A 25,743-nucleotide genomic window follows, 5' to 3' on the forward strand; every position below is an offset into this window, starting at 1 on the left:
TTCACAGTAGCATAACCTAGCCTACTCTAGCTGCTATAATGTTCTTGGATAGGAAAAACCATCATAAAGATGTGACTTCTCCAAGTTAATATATAAATTTAATGTGATCCCAATTAAAAAAAGTGTTTTTTTTAACTAAGTAAAGCTGATTTTTAAGTTCATAACAGAAAGATCAAGGTGGAACTAGCCCTACATTTAAAATATATTAATATACTCCACTGACAAAATATTGTGTTACCAAAGCACAAGGAGCTGATACAGACCAACAGAACAGAATACAAAGTACAGAAAGAGATCCTAAAAAACACAAGAATTTAATATATAATAAAGGCATATCAGAAGTGTGGAAAAGATGGATGGTTCAATAAATGGTGTTGGAACAACTAGGAAACTCACTGAAAAGGAATCAAATGAGATTAATTACCTCATATTTTGCAGCAGATAAATACCAAATGTTTGGATGACTTAAGTGTAAACAATGCACTCATGTAAGTGCTAGTGGAAATCATGGGAGAATAACTTTATAATCTTAAAAGTGAGGAAGACCTTTCTAATAAAATAACAGAGTAAGTACATAAACAATAAAATCTTCATTGGCATACACTATTAGAAGCAAAGAAAAAAATAAAACACACACTAGGAATATCTGCCACTCATATTGCAGACAAAATTCCCCTAATATGCAAAGAACTGCTACAAACCTGTAACAAAAAGGCCAACAAGCCAAGAGAAAAACGACTGAAAAGACTGAACATAAATAGAAATAGAAACGGCCCTTAAATATATGAAAAGATGCTCAATTTCATTTAGAAAGGAATATATTCGTGTGTGTACATACATGTTTATTTACTTTCAAATCATGCGAATTTGCTACCTAAAGACTAATTAAGAACAAAATAAAAATCTATTAAGACAGATTGCTTTAAGACACTTATCAATTTTATGAAACTTAAGGAAACATCAGAAAGAAAAATGTTAGCACAGTATCAAAGAATTCCGCCCCATCCCCCACCATGACCTATTCTTTCTCTGCAGATTCCACTACATTCCTCCAGATACCCTAGACTCCTGCTGAACTTTCCACTTCATTCTAGAATGTCCTTTTCCCAAGGTCCCTTAATATCTAAATTTTACATACTCCTCAGTTTAACACTGCTTAAACCTTCAGTTCAAATGCTAATACTTCGATAAACCCTCCCCCTTCTTTAGCAAGTAATCAATTGATCTCCATACTTGCTTGTGATTCTCTACCATAATATTCTCCCTCTCATTTTTTATATGCTTAATTAAATTTACATTATGCTCTGACCAGATTAGAAGCAATGGAAGGCAGAACTCTCTTATTCATCTCTTATCCCACAAAGATGTCCAATAAATGTTAGGTGAATCAAAGATCAAATAAGATAAAGTACAAGTAATCTGCAAATAGTAAAACATTTTATCAGAGAATTTGAAAACAAACAAACAAAAGGCTAAAAAAGATAATCTGTGTGATAGAAATGGTGACAAGTTAGAACAGTGGAAGCTACTTCTGGGTGAGGGAAGTAAGACTAAAAAGGGATACAAGAAGTTTTCCGGGATGATGAAAATGTTCTGTTATCTTGAGTTAGCTGGTCACAAGGGTATATCCACTTGTAAAAAGTTGTCAAACTGTACATTTTCCTATATGTAAGTTATACTTCAGACATACTACAAAAAAAATACAACCCAATGAGATGTAATGGTGGAACCCAGGTCTCAAAAAAGAATTTAAAAACCATATATTATACAGACCTAAGAGAGTTCCCTTTGAGGCCAGGGCCTATGTACATTATCATACCTGTATGCAGAATCCAGAGGTCTAGCACATAACAGGGTATCAATAAATTTTTATTCAATTAATAGTATTAATGGTAACTCACTCTACATGCATACTATAATCTATAATACAATCTTTCTACTCAAAAAATGCCTGACAACAACCATTTTATTGAGAGAAATCACAAGGTCATGTTTCCTATGAGCACTAAACAGTTAAATAAAAATAAACCTGCAGTGAATGCTAATACATCGCATACCAAAGATGAAAGCATCCACATGAACCAATAAATTTCTTTTTCCTCTCATCACATTAAATTGACTTAGATACCTCATCACAGCAGTGCATCCGGGCCATTGCTTCAGAGAGACGGATCATGCTCTCAAGCTGTCGCACCGTGATCCTCCATGAAGACTTGGTTACTCCAGAACCATCCCTCTGACGGAGACGTTTATACTGCTCCACAATGAAGTCCTCTGACTCTTTAGAAATCTATCAGAACATCACTGAAGTCAGAGAAGCATTTCTACTTAAGAGTTTACTGTTGAAGTGAATGAACCCATCTTCATGTAAACAGCCGTCCAATTCTGGGGCATCACACTGAATCAAGAGGTCAAAACTTTGAAGCCAGTGACAATGAATTATTACTGACAGAGCCTTCTGAAAGAAACTAATACTTAGGAGGCCTGTGAATTCCATGCATTAATTTTACAAACATGAAAACAAGGCTTACTAACTAAAGACACCTGATAGGCTGACTCAATGGGATAGAATGTAATGCTTTCATATCTCAGTATGTCAAGCTCATTAAATTAATGCGATTCTTGAGGCTGCTAATTAATTCATGTTGTTAATATTAACAACCATCAAAACAAGGCATACAAAAGAATCCTCAGTTTTTCAGAGCAAAGAACACGGCTTATTAAGGGAGTATGCCAAGGCCACAGAGACCAGGCATGGAAAGTAGATGCCTCCTCATAAAAAACTGATCCATAAACCTTACGAATTTTAAATGACTCACAATGCTTCTTCCAGGAGAGCCAAACCCATTATCATGGATAATCAAGTGACAGTGATGATTAATTAAAATTTAACAATAAGTCTCACAAGTCAAGTCAACCAATAGTATAAAAATATCAAATAGAATCAAACAAAATTTTTTCATTTTGTATGCTGTTTTAGGAAAATGCCAAACAAACAAAAAATCCCAGATGCATTATGGAGATTTATTTAAAAAATAAATTTCCAGATGAGTACCCTGGAGCTAGTATCGATTCAGTCTAATGAACTATATCAATTTCTGTAAAACAGTAATTCATGTTCATCACAATGACCTAGAGCAATGTAAATTTTTCCTCAGATTAAGATTCAGGAGCATTCAGCAAACTACTAATTTAAGGTACATACATAAAAATTTCAGAATCCCCAGGAATAATAGTTGAAAATAAAAGAACGTTCTAGTTTATTCAGTTTTATTCAAAACTGTTCCCGGTAAAAATATTATTGGATAAAATAAATTTCCAGGAAAACAAAATTCCATGAATAAAACAAATAGAATTATTCAGGTTTTAAAACATAATTTTCTTTTTTTCAACCTCTTCTAATGAAGAAACAACTGGCTATTCAAAAAAGAAGTTTCAAAACTCATGTAGTTACACAACAAAAAACAACCACCAAGTATAGGTGCAGTTAATTTCCAAATCATTTGTTTAAATCCCACTCTAACATACTTACTATTCTCTATCCCAGTACAAAAGGGCAGAATACCTTGGGCTTAAACTGTCTTGCAAAGAGAAGATATCTCCTGATGTCATCAAGAGAATAGACACGATCAATAGAGTCCTCAATTCTTGAATGCAGGTCCACTATACGCCTGGCTATAGCATAATCTGTAACCTAATTCAAAACAAGATCACTTTGGTCAGTCACAGCAATATTATCCAGACTATAAGAAATGATGTGAACCTAAAAGCAAGTTAATATGCTACTAAAGTATTATTAGGTGGCAAGTTTCTAAGGAAAGTTTATTAACAGTCTGATTTAAAATCAAAATCTTAAATTGCCCCACTGTAAGAATACACCTGAAGAAATTAACTTGGACTTTAATAACAGAGCAACTAATATTTATAGGGCTCTCAGTATACGGTATGCATTGCTGCCTAGTTTGTGAGTAGAAGTATAAACTCAAGTAATCTTCACAGAACTCTTATTAACGAGGTAATACTCTTATCCCCATTGTACGGATGACCAAGTTGAGGCCCAGGAACGTTAAATAACTTGTCCAAGATCACAGTACGTAGCGGAGCTAGGATTTGAACACTCCAGCTTCAGCATCTGTGCTCTCAGCCACATTATAATGCCTCTCATGAATGTGTAAAGATAATCACCAAAGAACTGTTTATAACACTGAAAAAAACAACATACTAAAAACATGCAACTTACTCTCAAACAGTTCAGGAAAAAATGTATGGACAGACATAAAGAGCAAATGAAAAAGCAAATGGGGCAAAATGTTAATAGGTGAATCGGGTAAAAGGCATATGGTTGTTCTATGAGCTATTCTGTTCCTTAGAAAGTTTGAAATTATTTCCCTGTAAATCTGAAATTATTTCCAAGTAAAATAAAATTTAAGTGTCCCCCAAAACATTTTAAAAGTTTGTAAGATCATCTCTCCTGCTCCCTAAATCAACTTAATGAGCCATGCACAATCAGAAACAGACAAGTATCAGAGGACTCAGTTAGCTGGAGGTTAGATGAATACTTAAAACATATTTGTGAAGGGAAAAAAACAAAGCAAAATATGGAAGACAGTTTTTACTTAAATACTGTTTAAAGTTCTATGGTAAGCAAAAGATCTGTACTGTGCCTAATATAATGTAGAAAACTTATGCCTACAGTATTAGCTCTTACAGACTGTTATTTAGTAGAATTCTTGTGCATATCTGAGCTGGGCAATGTTGTTAATAAATAACTAACTCTAAATATAAATAACTAATATTTAGCATGTTAGAATCCAAATAAATTCACAATTTTAAACTGCTAACTTAAAACCATCACACAGGGGAAAAATGTGATATAGGTTCAACAATCTGATGGAAAGAAAATAGGAAGAAAAAAGACTTGAGGTTTTTTTTTTAAATTTCCTTTGCATCTCAATTTTTTCAAGCTGACTGATAAAACTAAGAAACAAAACTGAAAATTCTTAATAAAACCCCTAACAAAAGAATGGCTGTGAGTTAACAGTAATTGTTTCCTTCCTTTTTCTTTTAAGCATAACCAACAACAAAAACAAGCTTGATAATCCTCAGTAAAATGAAGTGGGACCATCGATTCAGGTGACTTTGTTCTGAGTTGCTTAATAAATCCCTTTGCCCAAAACTAGGCCACCATGAGACAAATGACAGATCAGTGCAAATATGTGCACCAGCTGTTCAGCAATGTATCTTGCAGTCTTGTCTTACTGAATTATTCAAATTGGAAAAAAAAAAAATGGATGCTAAGAGTAATAGCTCATGTGATTACCTCATTACATTCATCCACAAGTATAAAGAAGAGATCAAATCGGGACATGATGGGAGCTGACAGATTTATATTCTGTTTCAACGATTTAGACCTGTCATAGTGTCCACTGACTGGATTTGCTGCTGCCAAAATGGATGTCCTGGCATTCAGAGTAGCCTGATCACAAAACAAAGTATTAACAGGTTTTAAAAGACAACTGGACTGACCAATAAACTTATGATAAAATGCTCAATATCTCTCATAATTAACTAAATGCAAACCAAAATAACAAGAGAACCACTTCTTCAACTACTGATCATCAAAATTAAAGTCTGATAATATATATTGCAGCAAACTCCCATATGATATTGGTGGTATGATGTGCACACTCTTTGAACCAGCAATTTCTTGTTAGGAATTTACCTTGCAGGTAGGTACAAGAAGATGTATTTATGAGAATTATTTCTGCATTACTGTCTGTAATACAAAAGACTGTGCATGTCAATACATAGGAGTCTGATGAACAAACGGGGTGCATACAACTGAATACCATGGAGTAATAATAAACCACGGTTGATTAGTATGTGCTGGTATGCAAAGATTGCCGAAATAAAATTATGAAGTTGAAGGCAAGGAACAAAACCACATGTATTCTTCTTATTTATGTATAAAATACATTCCTGAAAGGAACATAAGAAACCCAAACCAGTAGATATCTGTGGTTGGGAGACGCAGTGGAACATTTCACTTTTTAATTTATACTTTTGCATACTGTTTAAATTTCTCTTAATTATTTGAATGCATTACTTTTATTTTTCAAAAAGTTAGGATTCTCTCTAACGTTAGTTATAATCCTTATTAATTACTCTCATTTAGAAAAATCTATCTTTGGTTATTTTTGTTACAATTGGAAACACCCCTTATCAAAGAATATAGAAACTTTGTACATGGAAATTACTTTTGTCATAGCAACATATTTTTATACAATACCCTAAACAGCACCTATAGTTTGGATTATAAATTTTCAGGCCTACATTTTCCATGTTAATGAATAGCAATGAATTTAATGAATACTAATGAATTTTATCCAGGAGATATTCATTAGTCTAGTGCTTCATTAATACACAAGGCATAAAGCAATGGAATAGAAGTGGACACACATACCTTCACTCCTGCTTTAGTGATGGAGATGGTCTGCTGTTCCATAGCTTCATGAATAGCAACTTGATCCCGCAAATCCATCTTATCAAATTCATCAATACAACATACACCCTGTAACCAAACAGATCTGGCATTTAAAAAAAACTGCCTTTCAGATGTAAAATGAGAAAGAAGTAAACTCAAAAAGTTTGCTAACACAGAGAACTTTCCTTTCTCTAAACAACTGGAAGACAGTTTGGTACAGATTCCTAATTCTCTCTAGTAGAGCAAGACAGTTCAATAGATCCCAGAGCTCTAAAGAACCAAACATTTTGATTCATTTTAAATTAAGAACTAAAGTAAAAACATACAGGCACTTAATGCACCTTTATTCAATGACAGAACATTGTGTAAACCTTAGTGTCAAGGCATTTCAAGTCACTTCAGCATTGATTCTGGGTTGGGGAAGTGAAGGGTGTGGATGGAGCATAACTAAGAATTTAACCATGTATACCTACAACTTATATGAATCCAAAGATCTAATTATGTCAAATACATGCAAACTGCAATATCTGTGAGGAAAGAACAAAACAGCAGCCCTCTTACACTTCTCAGTGTTTACACAAATTCATAGAGGTGTCATGGTCTGGAAAGGAAAAAATGCTAGGAAGTACTATTTGCAGCAACCATAGATTTTCAGGGTAGGTAACACATTCTAGAGAGGTTCAGCAAGTGCTGATTAATGATAATCTCAATTAAATTCTAGATTAATAAAATTTATCAATTATTTACTAAAGGATGTTTTGTTTAAAAAAAAAAACACCTTTTTTAACAGCAACTTTAACCTTTATAAAACAGTAGGTATATCCAAGAATGTAAAACGTTCTTACATTATCAGCCAGCATCAATGCTCCAGCCTCAATGACAAACTCATGAGATTCTTCATCTCTCACAACGGCTGCTGTTAAGCCAGCAGCACTGGAGGCTTTGCCACTGGTATAGACAGCTCTGGGGCTGAACTCCTCCACATGCCTGTGCAAGATGATCATAGAAACAGCTATTAATATGTGACTACAAAGAACCTTTTTCCAGGAATATCAGCTGACAGGAATTACATCAATTAAGAGTTTAAATTTTTGTTCAAGAACATATGAGAAGCATTAAGCATAAGCAATTCACAGAGACATGCCAGAGACCCAAATGGGAAGGCTTATCTCCCTTGGTCTTCTAAATGGATTTAAATTCATTCCTCTCAAATGGCAAGGTGAAGTTAACACATGACAAAAAACATGAATTTTAAAAGGAGTCTTTAATAAAAAGTTTAGCCACAGTGATCTATTAGAAGGCGCTGCAACAAGAAAGCAAAACAAAACTAGATTTGGGACTCATCCCAGAAATGAAAGCTTGGTTTACAATCAAAAAGTCAATATATTATACCATTATTAATAGAATAAAGAACCACCACCACAGGACCATCTCAGTAGATGATAAGTATTTGACAAAATCAAACACCCTTTCATGATAAAAGCACTCAACAAACTAGGAATAGGAGACTTTCCTCAACCAGACAAAAGGTACCTATTAGAAAAGACACACACACACACACACACAGCTAACTTCATACTTAATGGTGAAAGACTGGATGCTTTCTTCTAATATCAGGAACAAGACTAGGATGTCCACTCTCACTATCTCTCTGTTCAATACTGTACTGGAGGCTCTAGCCAGAGCGATTCAGCAAGAATAAACAAAAGGCATCCAGGTTCGAAAGGAAGAAACTTTATTTATTGTAGATGACATGATCTTGTATACAGAAAATCGTAAGGAATCCACTAAAAAACTATTACAGCTAGTAACGGAATTTAGCAAGGTTCAGCAAGATCAATATAGAAAAATCAACTATTATTTCTGTACACTTTCAATAAATAATCCAAAAATGAAATTAAAAAAATAACCCCACCCACAATTATATCAAAATAATAAAACACTTAGGAATAAATGTAATGAAGTGCAAAGCTTATATTCTGAAAACTACACAACACTGTTGAAAGAAATTAAACACCTAAATAAATAAACATCTCATATTCATGGATTGGAAAACAATATTGTTAAAAAGCTAATACTCCTCAAATCGACCTAGGATTCAATGCAATCTCTATCCAAATCCCAACTGGCATCTTTGTAGAAACTGAAAAGTTGACCCTAAAATTTATATAGAAATTCAAGGAACTCAGAATAGCCAAAATAATCTGGAACAGAACAGATCTGGAAGACACACCTCATGATTTCAAAACTTACACAAAAGTATGGTAATCAAGACAGTGTGGTACTGGCATAAGGGATAAACATATGCATTGGTGGAAGAAAATTGAGAGTCTACAAATAAACCTAATGTTTATGGTTGGTTGATTTTCAACAAGGACACCAAGACAATTCAATGGGGAAAGAACAGTCTTCTCAACAAATGGTATTGGGATAACTGGATATCCATAAGCACAAGAATGAAGGTGGAGCTCTACCTCACACCAAATATAAAAATTAACTCAAAATAGACCAAAGACCTAAATGTAAGAGCTAGAAAACTATAGAATTCTTAGAAGAAAACAAAGGCATAAATTTTCAAATGATTTCTCAGTTATGATGCCAAAACACAAGCAATAAAATGTTAAGTAGTTAAACTGAACTTCCATCAAAATTAAAAACTTTCGTGCTTCAGAGGACACGATCAAGAAAGTGAAAAGTTGGCTATTTATATGGCTACTATTTCTACTGCTGTTAGGAGGCACAGACAGTGTGCTGGTTTGAATCTATTATGTACCCTACAAAAGCCATGTTCTTTAATGTAATCTTGTGGAGGTAGACTTATTAGTCTTTTGATTAGGGTGGGACCTTTTAATTAGGTTGTTTCCATGGAGATGTGGCCCATCCAACTGTAGGTAGGGCCTTTTGATTAGATCATTTCCATGGAGTTGTGACCCCACCCAGTGATTAGTTCACTGGAATACTTTAAGAGCTCTGTGAGAGAAGGAGCGCAGAGAAGGTGAGACAGACATTTTGGAGAGAAACCAAGATATGTAATTCAGAGTCTGCCCCCGGGAGAAGTTAAGAGCCAACACGGAACCAAATGCTTGGCAATGCAGACAGAAAGATGTCTACAAATGCTAAGCTAAGAGATGAAGCCCAGAGTTTACCCCAGAGAAGCTAAGAGAGGACTCCCAGACACTTAAGACAGAAATGCCCGAGGAAAACCAAGCAGACAGCTGAGAGAATCTAAGAGAGACAGAAGCGCAGAGACAACTGGAAAAAGCCATTTTGAAATACACCCGAGAACAGACGCCAGCCACGTGCCTTCCAAGCTGTGACGTACTCAGGAAGCCATCAGCCTTTCTTCAGTGATGGTATCCCACTTGTTGATGCCTTAGTTTAGACACTTTTATGGCCTAAGAACTGTAAATTTGTAATCTAATAAATTCGGTTTTTAAAAGCCAATCCATTTCTGGTATTGTGCTTAAAAGCAGCTCTAGCAAACTCGAACAGCCAGTAAATAAAAAATGTTCTCAAGTCTGAGCTGCCACTAAATTTAGACTATGAATCACACCATTCCATAGGTCAAAAATTTTTAAACATTTTACATACAATAGGCTTAAATGTGGGGCAGGCATCAGTGGTGGGGGGGGGAGTACAGGAAAGTGAAGCAACAAAGACTAAGGGAAAATAGTTGAAAGCATATATTAATGACACATACATAAAATAAAGAATTCTTATAACTTGATGAAGATTAAAAATAACCAAATTAAAATGGACGAGGAATCTGAACAGACATTTCTTAATAAAGATGTTTAAAGAAATATACAGATTTACATGCCAGAGGCAACAATGTAATACATCTTTTTTGGGGGGTTGGGAGATGAAGAGGGCATGAGAGGGAAGAAAAATTACTTTTCACATAGACCATTATCTTTAAATCTAAAACTCATTCTCTGATATACTTGAGGGAGATAATATTCAATCATAAAATTCCAAACCAAGTAAAAATGTTTTATATTATGGAACAGTGGCATGTTACTAATTTCCAGAATGAATAAAGTAAAGGCAGCTTGATATAGTACAAAGAGAACTGGTTTTGCAGTCAAACACATCCATGTTCTAATACTCATGGCTCAGTGTCACTGGCCAACCACAAGAAGTTGAGCAAATGACTAAGGCTCAAAGGGGATTTATTTCCCTCTGAAAAAAGAGGGAACACCAGGCACATAGCAGGTGTTCAAAAATGGCTGCTATTATTTTGAGCTCCAAGAGTAACTAAGTACTAATAGCTTCTAAAAATAAGCAAAATTTTCTAAAGTAATATTCATGCTGATGATATTAGCATAAAATTTCTCATCCTCATAGCATTGCTTCTGGAAAACATGTCCTTGGTTTAGAACCTTAAAGATGTCTGCTTCTTAATAGTCTCAGCAATCCTATATCTAAGAATCTATCTGAATGAAACAAACAAAAGAAAATCCAAAACTACACCTAACCCATTCTGTTAAATCATCCAACAACAGGACAACGGAAACGATTCTGCAAGCTATTGTATACCAATAAAAAATGACAATTGTGAAAATAAAGAAACATGGAAAAATGTTTAGGGTAAATTAAAATTAAAAATACGTATGCTGTAATTTGCAATTATGAAAATACATATTCAAACATCCAAAGACTTGAAGATATTATACAAAGTTTACAAGAGTTATATGTAGGACTGAGAATATATGTAATCTTTCTCTTTCCTAAAAAATGTTTATATGCTATGTTCTACTAAAAAAAAGTAAGGTGTATTTAATCTAAGAGGGTTACATATTCAACAAGGTCTTAATTTACACTCCTCCCCTCTATTATAGGCATATTAAGTTCACTCCTGGTAACACAGAAAGCCTGGAGCTATGCATAGTTTTTCCTGCTGTATTAATTCAGGCAAACACTTACTTCAGAAACTGGCTCTTAGCTGTACTTGGGTCACCAACAATGCAAACATTTATATCCCCTCGAAGAGAGGTCCCTTCACCTGTTGTCTTTGGAACACCACCAAAGAGCATCAGCAGGACACCCCGTTTTACCTCATCATTGCCTAAAATGAAAAGAAGCTACAGATAAAAAACGCATGGAATTTTTCAACAAGAAATTAATCAATTTCATAGAAAACTACAAAGGCATGTTTACCAATCAATAGAACGAATACTCTCCTCTACATGGGACCTAATTCCCAGGGTTGAAAATCCCCCTGGCAACGCAGGATATGACTGCACACCCGGCATCGTGGGATTGAGAACATCTTCTTGACCAAAAGGGGGATGCAAAATGAAACGAAATAAAGCTTCAGTGGCTGAGAGAATTCAAATGGAGTTGACAGGTCACTCTGGTAGACATTCTTATGCACTATATAGATAATACTTTTTAGGTTTTAATGTACCTGAAATTATCAAACCCCAACCCAGTGGCCTTGACTCTTGAAGACGATTGTATGATAATGTAGCTTACAAGGAGCGACAGGGTGATTCTGAAAACCTTCTGGATCACACTCCTTTTATCTAGTGTATGGATGGATGAGTAGAAAAATGGGGGCAAAAAACTAAAGGAAAAATAGGGCGGGAGGGTACAATTTAGGTGTTCTTTTTTCCCTTTTTTTTTTAATTCTTATTATCACTTTTTCTGGTACAAGGAAAATGTTAAAAAAAATAGATTGGGGTGATCAATGAACAACTATATGATGGTAATGTGATCAACTGATTGTATATTTTGGATGATTGTATGGTGTATGAATAAACCTTCATGAAAAAAAAGAATACATGAGGCACTACATACAAAAAAAAACCCTACAGTAAAAATATCTGGCTTCTAAAACATTGATTCTTGCTCTGTGAACTTAAAAGTTATGTAACTACCATTACAATGTCTTCACCTATGTTGCAGATGTCAGATGCCAATGCTCTTCATTCTAAGTGTCTTTTCTTGCCAACAGTCTATCAATGGGCAAAGTTCAAGTCCCTCTTCCTACACAAAGCCTCTCTCAATGCCCTAGTCCTCCAAAGACCTCTCCCCATAAACGAACTATGTCCACCACTACAGTCTACCACATTTGCTAGTTCTTTCTAATAGCAGGTCTTGCAGTTCATTCAAGAGTAACTAGTTTCTTTAGTATCACCCATAGTAACCAATAAATCTGATTGAACCTGATATGGATTAAATAAGACACTGAATGCAACTTACAGCTGCTTTTTTTCTAAGAAGTGCTCATAAATCCAATGTAAGAATGAAATGCATAATTAAAAAGAAAAAAAAAAAGCAAAGCACACTGGATGTTTGGAAATGTGCATTAAAAGAACACTTTGCTTAGCTAATTATTATGACTGTGCACTCAACCAACAAAGTACTAGGCATATGTGCCGGTTTGAATGTATTGTGTCCCCCAAATGCCATTATCTTTGTGGTCTTGTGGGACAGACGTTTTGGTGCTGGTTAGATTTGCTTGGAATGTGCCCCACCCAGCTGTGGGTGGTGACTTTGGTGGGATACTCCCATGGAGGTGTGACCCCACCCACTCAGGGTGGGCCTTGATCAGTGGAGCCATATGAAAGTGCTGGCTGAAGGAGATGGGACTGAGTGCAGCTGTGAGTGGAACTTGAAGAGGAGCAAGCTTGCTAGAGAGGAACGTCCTGGGAGAAAGCCATTTTGAAACCAGAACGTTGGAGCAGACGCCAGCCACGTGCCTTCCCAGCTAACAGAGGTTTTCCGGACGCCATTTGCCATCCTCCAGTGAAGGTACCCGATTGTTGATGTGTTACCTTGGACACTTTATGGCCTTAAGACTGTAACTGTATAGCCAAATAAACCCCCTTTTTATATAAGCCAATCCATCTCTGGTGTTTTGCATTCCGCAGCATTAGCAAACTAGGACAGCATATTTACACAACTCATTCCTTAAAAGTAGAAAATCTATTTCACAAATAAAACTTCTCTGACTCACGACATATTAAACAAAATGTGTTAGGATTGTGGTGGTTTTAAAATACATCCACAAATTTTTTGATACTCCTCCCCTTGACTATGGGCTGGACTTAAGAGACTTGCTTCTAGCAAACAGCATATGGTGGGAGTGAAGGTGTTAACTTCTGACACTAGTTCATGAAACACATTACACTTTTTCTTTGCTTTGTGCTCTTCACTAACTGCCATGTCTTGAACTCAAACAGCCCTATAGAGAAGTCCATGTGATAAGGAAATGAGGCCTATGACCCTTAACACTAATTTGCAAGGCATGTACACTACTGAGTCTTCTTGAAAGCAGATCCTCCGGCCCCAGTGGAGACTTCAGGTGACTGCAGCCCCAGGTGATATCTTGAGACATCCTCAAAACCCTGAGCCAGAACCACCCAGCTAAGTCTCTCCCAAATTCCTGATCCAGTGACTGTGAAATAATAACTCTTTGTTACTTTAAGCTGCTAAGTTTTGGAGTAATTTGTTACACAGCAATAACTTATGAGGGGAGGGGGGAATGACAACAAGGATTTTAACATTAAGTATTTCAGTTCAGTCCACTGATGAAATATTTACAGTGAAAAAAGATTAATCTTACGTGATTAAAAATATATATGTAAAATAAATACCCAGAATCTTATGAGCTCTTGCCACAATCCAAATTGGGTATGAAAGAAATGGACAAATATAAGGGTAAAAAGCATAAGCATAGACAATCTAATCATATAATCTTTCAAACACCAAGTCACGAAATCGTGAAAGAGACTGACAAAGGCATAGGTGTAGTACAAGTATCCAAAAAATATCATGAAATCTCCATCTCTGAAAGTTAAAAGAAAAACAAAATCAGGAAATTAATTTAGCATATGAGAATGTACTAAAGGGCAGTTCTGCCCTAAGGCCAGGAAAAGGAGACTAGATTACAGTTCAAGACAAGGATCCTTGTAAACCCACCTAAGACTTTCACGACCTTCTGCATCCTTTAAGAAATCATTTACTGTTATTTACAATCATTATTTTGATTTCAAGCTTATGCCACGAATAGAAAGGATTCTTACCATGTATCGTAGGGAACAGGCTAGTACAAAGATTGTGGTACAGATTTTTATCTTGACTCATTTCAAACACTTTCTCCCACTCCTTCACAGTCATTTGGTTCTTAATGCTCTCAGCTGTCTGTTCCTCATCTCTGAGCTCTTTCCCACCAAACTGAGGAGTGGAGGAGAAGAGAGAAACTGTTAGCTTAGAGGCAGCCAAAATAACATGACAGAGAAGGAACTTCACTACAAGCAAAATATAACCTAGGAGGTCAAATTCAGATTCTGTTGACAACAAAGGGCTTTTTTTCCAAATCCCCAAACTAGTAAGGCCTTTAATAATCAAGATTAAGAATTTGTCATTGGTCCAGTGAATTAAAAAAAAAGTTACCACCACTTTCTTTTGCTGTTTAAAATGAATCTAAACGCTCAAGAGATGAGCCATAGCAGAATATTAATTACCAATACAAAGAAAATGAAGTAATAGGATATAATGTTCACCCTTTTTCTAATACTGAACTATTTTCCAAACTCTTTCCCAGTGCTTTCACATTCAGGACACAGAATCAAGTTAACTGAACAACTATAATGCCAGGGATCCACTGCTCTCAGAAAGACTAATTTTCTTTACCTCCCAGATTAATAAATCTTTTTACTTGTACTTCCTCCAAGAGTGTGACAGAGGAACTGCAATACTTTTAACAACAACCTGTACAATTTATACCAATGCACTTAAAGTGCTGTGCTCTTAGGTATGAAACAAATAAACTTTTCCTCAAGGTCAGAAAGATAGACATGAAAAGACTTGGTTTTAAAACTAAAAAATCCAATCTCAGCCCAATGCCCTACCATTAACTTGAATTAATAATCACTCAGATGTTTCAGAAGCCTAGTACTTTGTGGCAGCCTCATGGGAGGTCTTTCTCAAGATTTCACATTCTATTAAGAAGACTTACCCTTGGGTTCGTTGGTGCTACAAAGCAAGCAAGAAAGACCAGTCTATAAGAAAGGTCTCTAACACCAAGGGCCCGGAGTCCTCGAATGCCCTCTGTCTCATATCCATCAACACCACTGACACGAGAATCAGTTTCTGCACGTGCTCCTAAAAGATTGAAAAATAGTTGTTTCACAGCCAACTCAAATATTGAAGGTGCTGAGAACAAAAATTGCTTAAATATATGAAACTTATTTAGGTTTCGGAAACTTTTAGAACAGTACCTTTTGTAGCAAAATCAATTCACTTTTGTTATAATCATATACCCTCTGATTGGTAATCAAAAAGAGGCAACAAAGATGCAAGAAGCTAGATTCTTTACAGATCAGATGAGGGACAAGTTGTCAAGTTTGAGCAACAGACTATCCACCTGGTGTGCTAAGCTTGGAGACATCAGGCACAACAATCAGCATCCCTGTAAAGTCACACTTGTCACCAGCTTGAGCAGACTCCACAGCTTCAGCCCTCAAGATCACTTCTAAACTGCGGGGAATACTCCCTCGAGGAAGTTCAGCTTGAGTCTCCTGAATACGAACCTGTAACAAAGACAAAGTATTGGCCAAAAATGAGAAGAGATCCCTTTCAAATGACCTACAATCTAAATCAAACGTCATAAATACTGATTTCTATACTGTTTTTCTGATTGCAGACTTTTAACACACGTCAATGTTCATCCTAAAAATTCCGTACCCTAAAACTGCTTTTAGTCTAATAGTTAAATTTGTTTAGTGATAGCTTCTAAAAAACATTTTATTCTCATTAAAAAAGTACTGTTAAAAAAAAATACTGTCTCTTTATTTGTCTGTTTTCTTTATCTGTTCTCTGTTCCATCTTTCCCTAACCTTTTCAGGGGAATTTTATGAGAAATTTCAATCATATCTTTATAACCTCTATTTCTATGCAACAGTTTTTAAAGTTACTTACACAGAAACATGAAGTGTCTTTTCTTGTTGTTTTTTTTTTTACTGTATCATTTGAAAGAAGTTGTAAGCACCAAAAACACTTTACCCTAAATACTTCAGGGAATTTAGGTTCCGAAAAAAGAACCACCTCCTATGTAATTACAAAACCATTACAATACCCAAGAGAATGAAATAATATTTAATTCCATAAAATATATCTTTTATGATCTAGTTCATCTTCAAATTCTACAACTGTCAAGGATATCCTTTATCACAGCTCTTATCTTTTCCCCAAACCAGAATCCAATCTAGAGTCACACTTTGTATCTGGTTGTTCTGTGTTCTTTTTAAAATATAACCTATCTCTTACCCAAAGCTGTAGGCAGAATATGTGCTTCTTATAAACTATTAGATTAATATAAGAAAACTAAGAAATATAAACCAACTTGACTATTATTTAGTTTAGTTTGATACCAATTATCCCATGCTTAAGTCCTTAAACTGCTTCAACTTTGCTTTCCTCTTTGCACATCCCCAAAATTACTAAGTCCTGCTGGGATTTGAGACTTCCTCTTCATTCTTACTATTACATATCACCTCTTGCCCAGAAAACTATAACTGCCTAACTATAATTAGTCTCATTAATACTACACAAGTGTTCCATTAATCTTCCTTAAAACAAAACAAAATAAAATAAACCAGTCAAATCCTCTTAAAATACATTTCTACTACTTATTAAGACAGGTTTAAATCCTCAGCCTGAAATTTAAAGCTCCAATAACCTTGAAACCTCTTACTAAATGATCTCCAATTTGGCTCTTGTATTGTGTGCTAGTTTGAATCTACTATGTACCCCCAGAAAAGCCATGTTCTTTTAATCCAATCTTGTGGGGGCAGACCTATTGTGGTTGGGACCTTCTGATTAGATTACTTCCATGGAGATGCGACCCCATCCATTCAAGGTAGGTCTTAATTAGTTAACTGGAGTCCTTAAGAGAGCTCAGGGAAAGAGCTCAGAACCAACACAGACCCAGATGCTTAGAGAAGCTCAGAGACATTTTAGAGAGAAGCTAAAATATCCAGAGTTTGACCCCAAAGAAGCAAGGAGGCCCTATAGGAGCCAAGAAAAGCTAAGAGACACTTGGACAGAAACAACCTGGGAGAAACAAGCAGAGAGGGGAGAGAAGCTAAAATATGTAATCTAGAGTTTGCCCCCAGGAGAAGCAAGGACTCACAGGAGCTGAGACAGAAGTCCAGAGACATTCTGGAAAAAGCCACTAAAACCAGAAGCTAAACCCAGGAGAGAAGGTTCAGCAGAGCCAGCAATGTGCCTTCCCATGTGACAAGAGGAACCCTGGATGCCATCGGCTTTCCTCAGAAAAAGTATTGCCCTGTTGGTGCCTTTATTTGGACAGTTTCATGGCCTTGGAACTGTAAGTCTGTGAACTAATACCCCCCCCCCCCATTGTAAATGCCAAACCATTTCTGGTATTTTGCATTCTGGCAGCTTTAGCAAACTGGATCATATTACAATCATGATAATCCTTATTGTTACTAACAAACATCAAGTCCATCCTGGCTCCTGACTTCTATTCATGTCTTCCTCCCTCCTATCCACCAATTCAAACCTTACACTAACAAGTCTCTCTTTCTCAAAGGATTTAACCCCAATTCATGATAATAATAAAGGCTACCTGCTTATTCTTCGACAAATTTTGTCAGTCTGAAAGAAATTCCAATCTAAGTTATTAAAGGTTAAAACACATTTATATACTGACAATTAGTTTTTGGCTTAAATCTATAACCACATTTGATGATGTGTGAATTTATGTAAAAACTATGTTTAACACTGCCTAAATAAAAGCTATTTCAAGAGCCTAGACATGAATTAGCAGAGGATGGATGTGACAAACAGAATATATACCTTTTGAAAATCAACAAATCGAGACTTGTTTGTATCCAGCAAGAATCTCCTCCTGTTGGCACAAACTGGATTCCGGCAGATGTTTGGTTGTGTGTATTTAAACTGCTGTTCTACATCCTTGATCACTGTCTGACAGTCCAAGCACAGGAAAGTTCCACTCACAAGCTCTGGGTGGACTGGGTGAGTCCGTACCACCTGCCCACTGATGCGAGTGAGCAAACCAATTCTGGATGAAGTGAGTTCTCGAATTCTGTTTAAGTACAAGAGTACGCTAGTAAAGACTCATTTCCCAACCAAAAAAAATCTGTTTTAATGAGAAAGTATCCAATGGTAATTTAAGCTTAAAAAAAAAAAAAAAAAAAATCAAGACACAAGGCATTTCTTGGATTTTCCTACATTCATGATCTATTCAACAGGCTCATTCCTAAATTATACAACATACATGCATTCACGGCAACAAAATAAATGAATAAATATGAAAAACTAAATGAAGAACAGTAAAGAAACAAAAATTAAATCAAAATACCACTTTCCCCCCACCTTCAAATGTTAAAATGTTGTTAATATTTACAGTTGAGGACTGAGTGAGAAATTATCACAATCATACTCTGCCGCTGAAGAGAATAAATCAGTGAACATTTTCTGGAAGCCTCTGAATGCTAATATGTCTTTAACCCAACAAGTCTACTTCTGGAATTTATGTTAAGGATAATTCCATTTTTATCTCATATGAAAATTTTTAAATAAGCAGGTATTACTTTCATAATAAAGTTATCACAGAAAAAAGTTTTATCCTCAGAAGCCTCTGAAATATTTCCTTTATTTCACAAATCAGTGGGACCCATTTTACATTAAATAACCTGGTAATTTTATAAAGTAATTACAGTAGTTTGTTTTCAAAATATTAAACTATCACTTAAATTTCTTTCCGTAAATGTTTTCCTTAAATAGGTGCTAAAGGGGAAAACTTTTTACAAGTTCTGCCATTTCAACTCTGACAAAAATTTTCAAAGATTCAGGAATTTGTCACTGTTCTCAGTTTCCATATTTCTTTATTCGACTATTTTGCCAAACTTTCCTAAAACATGACAATTCTGAGAATCTGCTTCACTTTACTTATTTCCCATTCCATCCCCATAGAAAAACATGTTTTTCCTAAACTAATCTCTCTGGAAAACTGGGTGGAACTCTTAAAAAGTCACCTCCTATAAAAAGTGTCTGGCAAGGCAGTATTTTTATTTCTAGTATTTTTCAGCACTAATATACAGTACTCTTTTCACAATACTTGTCACTATCAATCATGAAAAAAAAAGAGAAAGTAATCACAACCAACCTACAGTTTACATGATTTAGGTGTAAAACCTAAGCAAAAGAATTTACATATGAGAAAACTGAGGCCCAAAGAGGTATAAGTGATTTGTGTGACATTAACAACCAGCTAACAGCAGATCTAGGACTACAACCTCCTTAGTTCTCTGTCTGCAAATTAAGTGATGCCTACATTATTTGGTGAATTCTTTATCTTCCAAAGAAAGGTTTCTTACTTGTGTCTGGTAGGCAGATCTTGGAACGCAACATAAAAATCCTTAGCAGGAGGGATTTCTTTACGGTCTTTAACAAAGGTTTTCAAGGCCCGACAGAGGTAAGGGTAAACCCTGCAAAAGAAATAAAACAACAAAAAAAATCAACTGATGTCTTAAACAGGCCTACAAAGCCCTCTTTCAATGCTTGCCAACAGCTGAGACCAAGGAATTTCATCTGATTACAAGCAAGTCCTAGAAGTTACCTAAATGGACACTTCCTCAGTTTAGGAGCCTCTTTCAATCATCTGCTATCCACCACAAATAGATCTATTCCATAACAGAAACACCAAAGATAAAACGCTGTACCTGAGTATATACTATCTGTAAATATTTTTTAGCACTCATACTGCAGGCCATCCGTCCAAGATGCCTCTAGCTGAACAATCACCTTGTCAGTACTCAATATGTGAGTACTCAATACTGCAAGTTTTATCTGGGCTTTAGTTACATATAGCAAAGTACTCTCCAGTTCAGCATCAAGACTTAGTATATTTTTTTTTTGTTTCATTCATGACTGATAAGAAATCAAGACAGAGGAATTGTATAGCAATATGAGAGGAAACTGGCAGAAATGTTCTGTTTGGCAACACTAAAGTGTTTATTTCCGCTTGATAGATTTAAGTTATTTAATCCAAGATACAAAGATTTGTGTACAAAGATGTTTCCTGCAGTATATTTAAAAAAAAAAAATTAAACTTTAAGGGAATGGGAGGTACAGTAATGCCACTGATGTAAAGATAGACCCGATGCAAGAAGGACCCACACAAACACATACTGTCTTTTTCAAAGTACCTACTGGGGTGGGAGGATCAAATGAATGACAGCAATAGCGTTAAATGCTTGACACAAAGTAAGTGATCCTCTTAAAACCTGAGAAAACTACATAGAAGGCAAAGGTTTTCAACTCGTGTGAAGAACACTCAGCTCCACAAAGGCCGAGAGTCCAGAGCAGTACTAAAATGACCACAGATGGTATCAAAAGGGCCTCCCCTCCAAGGAGGTAAGTAACTGTGACAACTGTCACTTGCCTGCCTCACAAGTGAACATTTCCAGACCAAGGAGAGCTGGCTTCACAGGCCTCCACCCCTATTCAAAGTAAAGAAGATTAATTAATACACCCATACCTATAGAACTCCTCTTGTATGGTGGTGGAAAGTTGCTGGTTAAATTGCTCCAGGTCCACAAAACTCACAACCAATGTGTTTCTCTCAGGACGAATCAGCTCCTCTGCCAACTGCAAGTACTTTATTTCTCCATCGCTGCTCTGGAACCTGCAGATACATGCACATCAGATTAAGTTAAGGAAAAGAGGGGCAGTAAAAAGATAGCTCAGTGTATTTAAATGTTGTCTGGCTTTAGAGTCAGAAGCTACTGATTCCTCTAAACCTGTTTCCTTTTTCTTTTTTTTTAAGTACTCATTTTTTTTTAACAGATAAGAACATATCTCATAAAACTGCTATTATTCTATGAGAGAATGCATGAAACATAAGAAAATTGGGTCCTTGGGTTTCCTGAATTTCCTGACTAGAATGTGGTCAATAATTATTAACTATTATTATTCAAATGTTCAATCAAGAAATCCAGGTTAAAGCCGAAAGACCTAATTTTCCTACAAAATTTGACATCTGACAAAAAGATTAGTTGATCTAAGAATCAGAATAAAAATAAATGAAGTGCTTCACTGTCTAAGACCTCAGGAAAAAGATACACACATACATGCACATGAGCTGGTGAATTTTTTTCTCAAAATGTATATTACACTTTTTAACATAATATGCAGATTAACTATAAGAATCAATCCCACCTTCAAATACAGCATGTTCTAACTCTGTTAAATATTTATTGAACAACATGTATGTGCAAAGTGCTTGCCAGAGATTTCTGAAGCTGAAAATAAGAGTTGTTTCTACCCTAGAGTTTACACTCTTAGAGACAGAATACTGAGAAAAGGAAGTGTTCCTACTAAAGAGAGGTACAAAAAATGTGCTGTTAGTATAAATAATTCTGCCTAACAGAAAGGGTTCCTACATATAAAAGTGTCACTGGAATTCAGCCTTGAAAGATGCTAAAACTTTTAAAGAAAAACAGAGGTGGTGGATACATTGCTATAAATGTTTGCAATTATTTTAACATCTCAAAAAGATACAGGAGTATAGGTGACAACCAGAACTAGTTGTGGGAAATAAAACTGGAAGAGAGGCTTTGAAAATTTTGGACTTTATTCCATAGCAACAATTCAACATTCCATAGCAAGAATTTTCAATTCTTGAAAAGTTTGCTTTTCAAGAAAAACTTTTTTTTTTTTTTTTTCAACGAAGTACAAGGACTTGGTTCATTGCCATCCCCATATCTAGCAGCATGGTAAAGTGAAGGAACTTAAATTTGTTGAAACAACACATATATTGAGGACCTTCATGATGTGGTGTGTAGGTGGTGGTAAGGATGGGACTCACATTCAAAATGAGTGGCTGTCAGGTAAATAAAAATAAAAGTAGCTACATTACCAGAAATATATGGGAAATGGTAACCCTGGGAGTATTAGGGAAGGTATTAGTGCTACCTGAAAGGGTCATAAAGGCTTCAAAAAGGAGATATGGGTCGTTAGCTGGGCTTTAAGGGTGAGTAGCTGTCAGGCAGAGAATCTAACACTGTCAAAAGTAGGGATACATAAATCATAATTTTAAGTATGTCAGAATTTCATGCAACATTCCGAAATCCTGGAGGCAGCCGAGTCGATACTCTTAGGGAGAGCAGTGATCTATCTGTACTGTAAGAAAGGTTAACACTGCTACCGGTGTGGAGAAAAATCAGCGAGTGGAGTTATGGGAGGCCAGGAACCTAGAAGTCTACTGGAAAAGGAGTGGAAGGGTGAAGAAAGGAGGGGAACAAAGAGGAAAAGAGGTGGGGGCAGGAAGAAATAAATCAGGCAGAATGGTGGCTACGTTCAGCCTCCTCCTTTCAGCAAGGCAGGGCTCATCCCCCACCCGAGCATCTGGGTAACAACAGAGATCCACTCTCGCTCTGATCCTTTCATCTCTAGTGGTCCAAGGGGAGCCAGGGACCTCGGTGCCCCCAACACCAGTCTCCTGGCTGGCTGTTCAGTTAGGGTTCTGCCTCTCACTCGACCCCGCTGAGCCGTGTGGCCCAGCTGGACAAACTGCTTAACCCCATTGAACCTCCGTTTCTACAGCGGTAACAAGTTTCTGCATCGGCTCCCGAACCCGCGCGCCCAGCCCAGGCCGGGAGCGGGGAGGAGCCGCGCGGGGAAGTTCCGCGAGGAGGGGCGCCCCCGGGACGGTGTGCGCACGGCCGGGGGAGGCCCAGGCCCGCCGACTTACTCTTCCAAGAAGTCCAGGAAGAGTTTCTGGCACTTCTCGGCCACCTCGTCGCGGACTTCCAGGTGCTGCGAGCCAGCACTCGGCTCCGCGGCCGCCGCGAGATCCATCGCTGCCTAGTGCTGAGGCGCCGCCGCCGCCACACTTGTCCACCACGAGCCGCTTCTCCCCGAACGCTGCAGCTTTGCGCGCGCCGAAGCCTCTTCCGCCTTGCCCCCCAGTCGAAACGGGGAGGCCGGAGCCAATAGTGGCGCAGGAGCTCGGGGATTTCGCGCCAAACCTGTCCAATGAGCGGCGAGTTCTCTCGTAGCTCCTCCCGCTGGGCGAGGATTTCGCGCCAAATGCAAAGAGCTTCTGGAGAAAGCTGGGGCTTTGCTTTTGCGCCTGCGCAATCTGGGCGTGTCTTGGCTTCTTGAGGTAAACTTTTGAGAACTCGGTTCTTTTTCCGTGTGATTAGTCAGGTGTTCCTCAAATCATTCCACTGATATTAACTGGGCAATAAAAATAAAGTTCTATGGGAGAGAAAAATAAGTGAGATTCAACCTTCCCTACTTGAACTGTCCGGTTGGAAGTAATAAGCTGTAAACCACCGGATAAAACCTGTAGAAGAAAAAAAAACTAGTTTTAAGAAATTGTAGCAGAGCTTAAAAAAAAAAGGTGTGTGAACTGTTCGCGGTGGTTGGCAATTACTTAGATCAATGCTGACTGGGGAAAATGAGCGAAGTGTTTGACACCTGGAATTAATCCCTTTTTTAAAACGCGCGCTTGTCTTGCGTCCTGGTAGCCATCTTTCTCTGACTCGTTTCACTCAGTTTTTCAGTCTCTTCAGCTGTTGCCTGTTATCTCCTTTGCAGGCTCCCCTTCTTCAGCGAATCCCGCGAATATTCTGGTTCCAGAGTCCTCTTCTCCCGTGAAGGGCGCCCTTAGTTTCTTCGCACTGATGACTTACAAAGCTGTATTGTCAGCCGTCACTTTTTTCTGGGCTTCCAGGAGATTATGAGAAGTCTGGACCACTTCCATATTTCGAAGCTTCCAGTATGTTAAAAGAGATTTTTAGCGGGGAATGGAATGTTTTGGAAGTTTTTTTCTTTTAATCTTTATTTTATTTTTTGGATAATGAAACAAAGTTTGATTGTGATGATGAATGCACAACTGTATGACAATACTGTGAACAATTGTACACTCTGATGATTGTATATGATTACATCTCAATAAAATTGCATAAAAATGTATTCAGAGCATAATTTAAAAAAAAAAAAAGATTTTTAAATGCCAGATAGGGTGATGACAGTTTAGTAATTGTTGTTTTCTAAACATTGGGTGTTTTATTTCTGCTTTTTTCAGTAAGTATAATAATAAGCATAGATTAAGTCATTGTGCCTATTTACCCTATTTAACCCTCCCAACTCTTTCTTTTTTAAATTTAGTAATTGTTTAACACACATATACAAATACAGTCTTCTCAAAGATATTTAAAAGGTTTGGCAAAAATGCTACTTGCTGGGGCACTGCAGTTTATCTGTGATAGTGTGTATTACCTCATTTGAAGGTGATGGGAACTTGAGGCTCTGTATCCCCCAGCCCTTACCAGCTCCAGACTGTATATCCACCTATAAATTAGACATCCCCCACGTGTATCTATTGCAGTAACCTCAAACTCAACTGCTTCCTGGATATTTGCAATCTCAGTGCCCTAAAAATATATTCACAAACTATCCAGAAGCAATTTGCTGACCAGATCCTGCCTCACCCTTTCAAAAGGTCTCTCTTTTCTTTCCCATTTTTCCTTTCCTCACTTCTCTTCCTCCTCTATCCTTTGTAGATTCCCCAGAACTCAAGTCCCATGTGCAGGAGGAAAAGACCAAACATCAGCGACAGGCAGAGTTCCAGGCTCATCTACAGCTGCGTTCTCTGAGAAACTCAGGACAAAGCCCTGCTCCCATTACCTCCTGTTGCTTCAAGGTGAGCCTCCATTGCCTCACAAGAATTGAGGCTATAGCTCCCAGTCTGGGACTTGGTCAGTCCCTCTGGGACCTCTTCCCAAGGAGGTAATGTCATTCCTTTTCTCAGGGTTTACTGTATGCCTCATATATACATTGTCATCTGCTTGAGCTTACCATGCCACTGTCTTCTGGGGGTTCCGATAAGAGTTTCCAGTGCCAGCAGCAAGTGAGGAAGCATCAGAGGTCATCTGGATTTATCTCATGAAGAAGAATTAGAATCTTTACTGGGAACTGAGTGAGAGGTGGAGATAGGGGAGGGTAGAAGAGGACACTTGGAAAAATTTTGCAGCTGGAAAATACAGAGCTCCTAAGTATCTTAAATCTTTCTACATCTCTCCATCCCCATGATTAATCATTTTGTTTAGGCCATCATCCACTTTCATGCAGATTCCTGCAATTCAGTCACCTCTCTAGTCTCTCTGCTTAGACTTGTCCACCATCCAATCCATTCTCCACTCTGCAGCAAGACTAATCTTTCTCAAATATGAATCTGGGCCTCTGGTTAA

The 25,743-nt window shown here is 37.0% G+C and overlaps 1 protein-coding gene across 2 annotated transcripts in view; it reads right to left on the bottom strand.

The window, feature by feature from the left end:
• The window catches only part of MCM6 (minichromosome maintenance complex component 6), a 49,471-nt gene extending 26,059 nt beyond the window's left edge, over positions 1-23,412 (bottom strand). Inside the window, exons 1-13 of one of the 2 annotated variants that reach the window (XR_005218911.1) lie at positions 23,238-23,412; positions 21,024-21,170; positions 19,861-19,971; positions 18,317-18,566; positions 15,861-16,026; positions 15,453-15,598; positions 14,518-14,668; positions 11,411-11,552; positions 7,330-7,471; positions 6,464-6,571; positions 5,321-5,476; positions 3,566-3,694; positions 2,129-2,290 (exon numbers count right to left, since the gene is read on the bottom strand). Coding sequence is in view for 1 of the 2 variants with exons in the window: in XM_037850228.1 (XP_037706156.1) it covers positions 2,129-2,290; positions 3,566-3,694; positions 5,321-5,476; positions 6,464-6,571; positions 7,330-7,471; positions 11,411-11,552; positions 14,518-14,668; positions 15,453-15,598; positions 15,861-16,026; positions 18,317-18,566; positions 19,861-19,971; positions 21,024-21,170; positions 23,238-23,344 (1,917 nt within the window). In the remaining variant the exon portion in view is untranslated. The remainder of the gene's footprint in view (positions 1-2,128; positions 2,291-3,565; positions 3,695-5,320; positions 5,477-6,463; positions 6,572-7,329; positions 7,472-11,410; positions 11,553-14,517; positions 14,669-15,452; positions 15,599-15,860; positions 16,027-18,316; positions 18,567-19,860; positions 19,972-21,023; positions 21,171-23,237) is intronic. The other variant, XM_037850228.1, reaches the window with a different exon arrangement.
• Between the last annotated feature and the right edge of the window lie 2,331 nt (positions 23,413-25,743).

Source organism: Choloepus didactylus, chromosome 9, assembly GCF_015220235.1.
Source record: "Choloepus didactylus isolate mChoDid1 chromosome 9, mChoDid1.pri, whole genome shotgun sequence".
Lineage (NCBI taxonomy): Eukaryota > Metazoa > Chordata > Mammalia > Pilosa > Megalonychidae > Choloepus > Choloepus didactylus.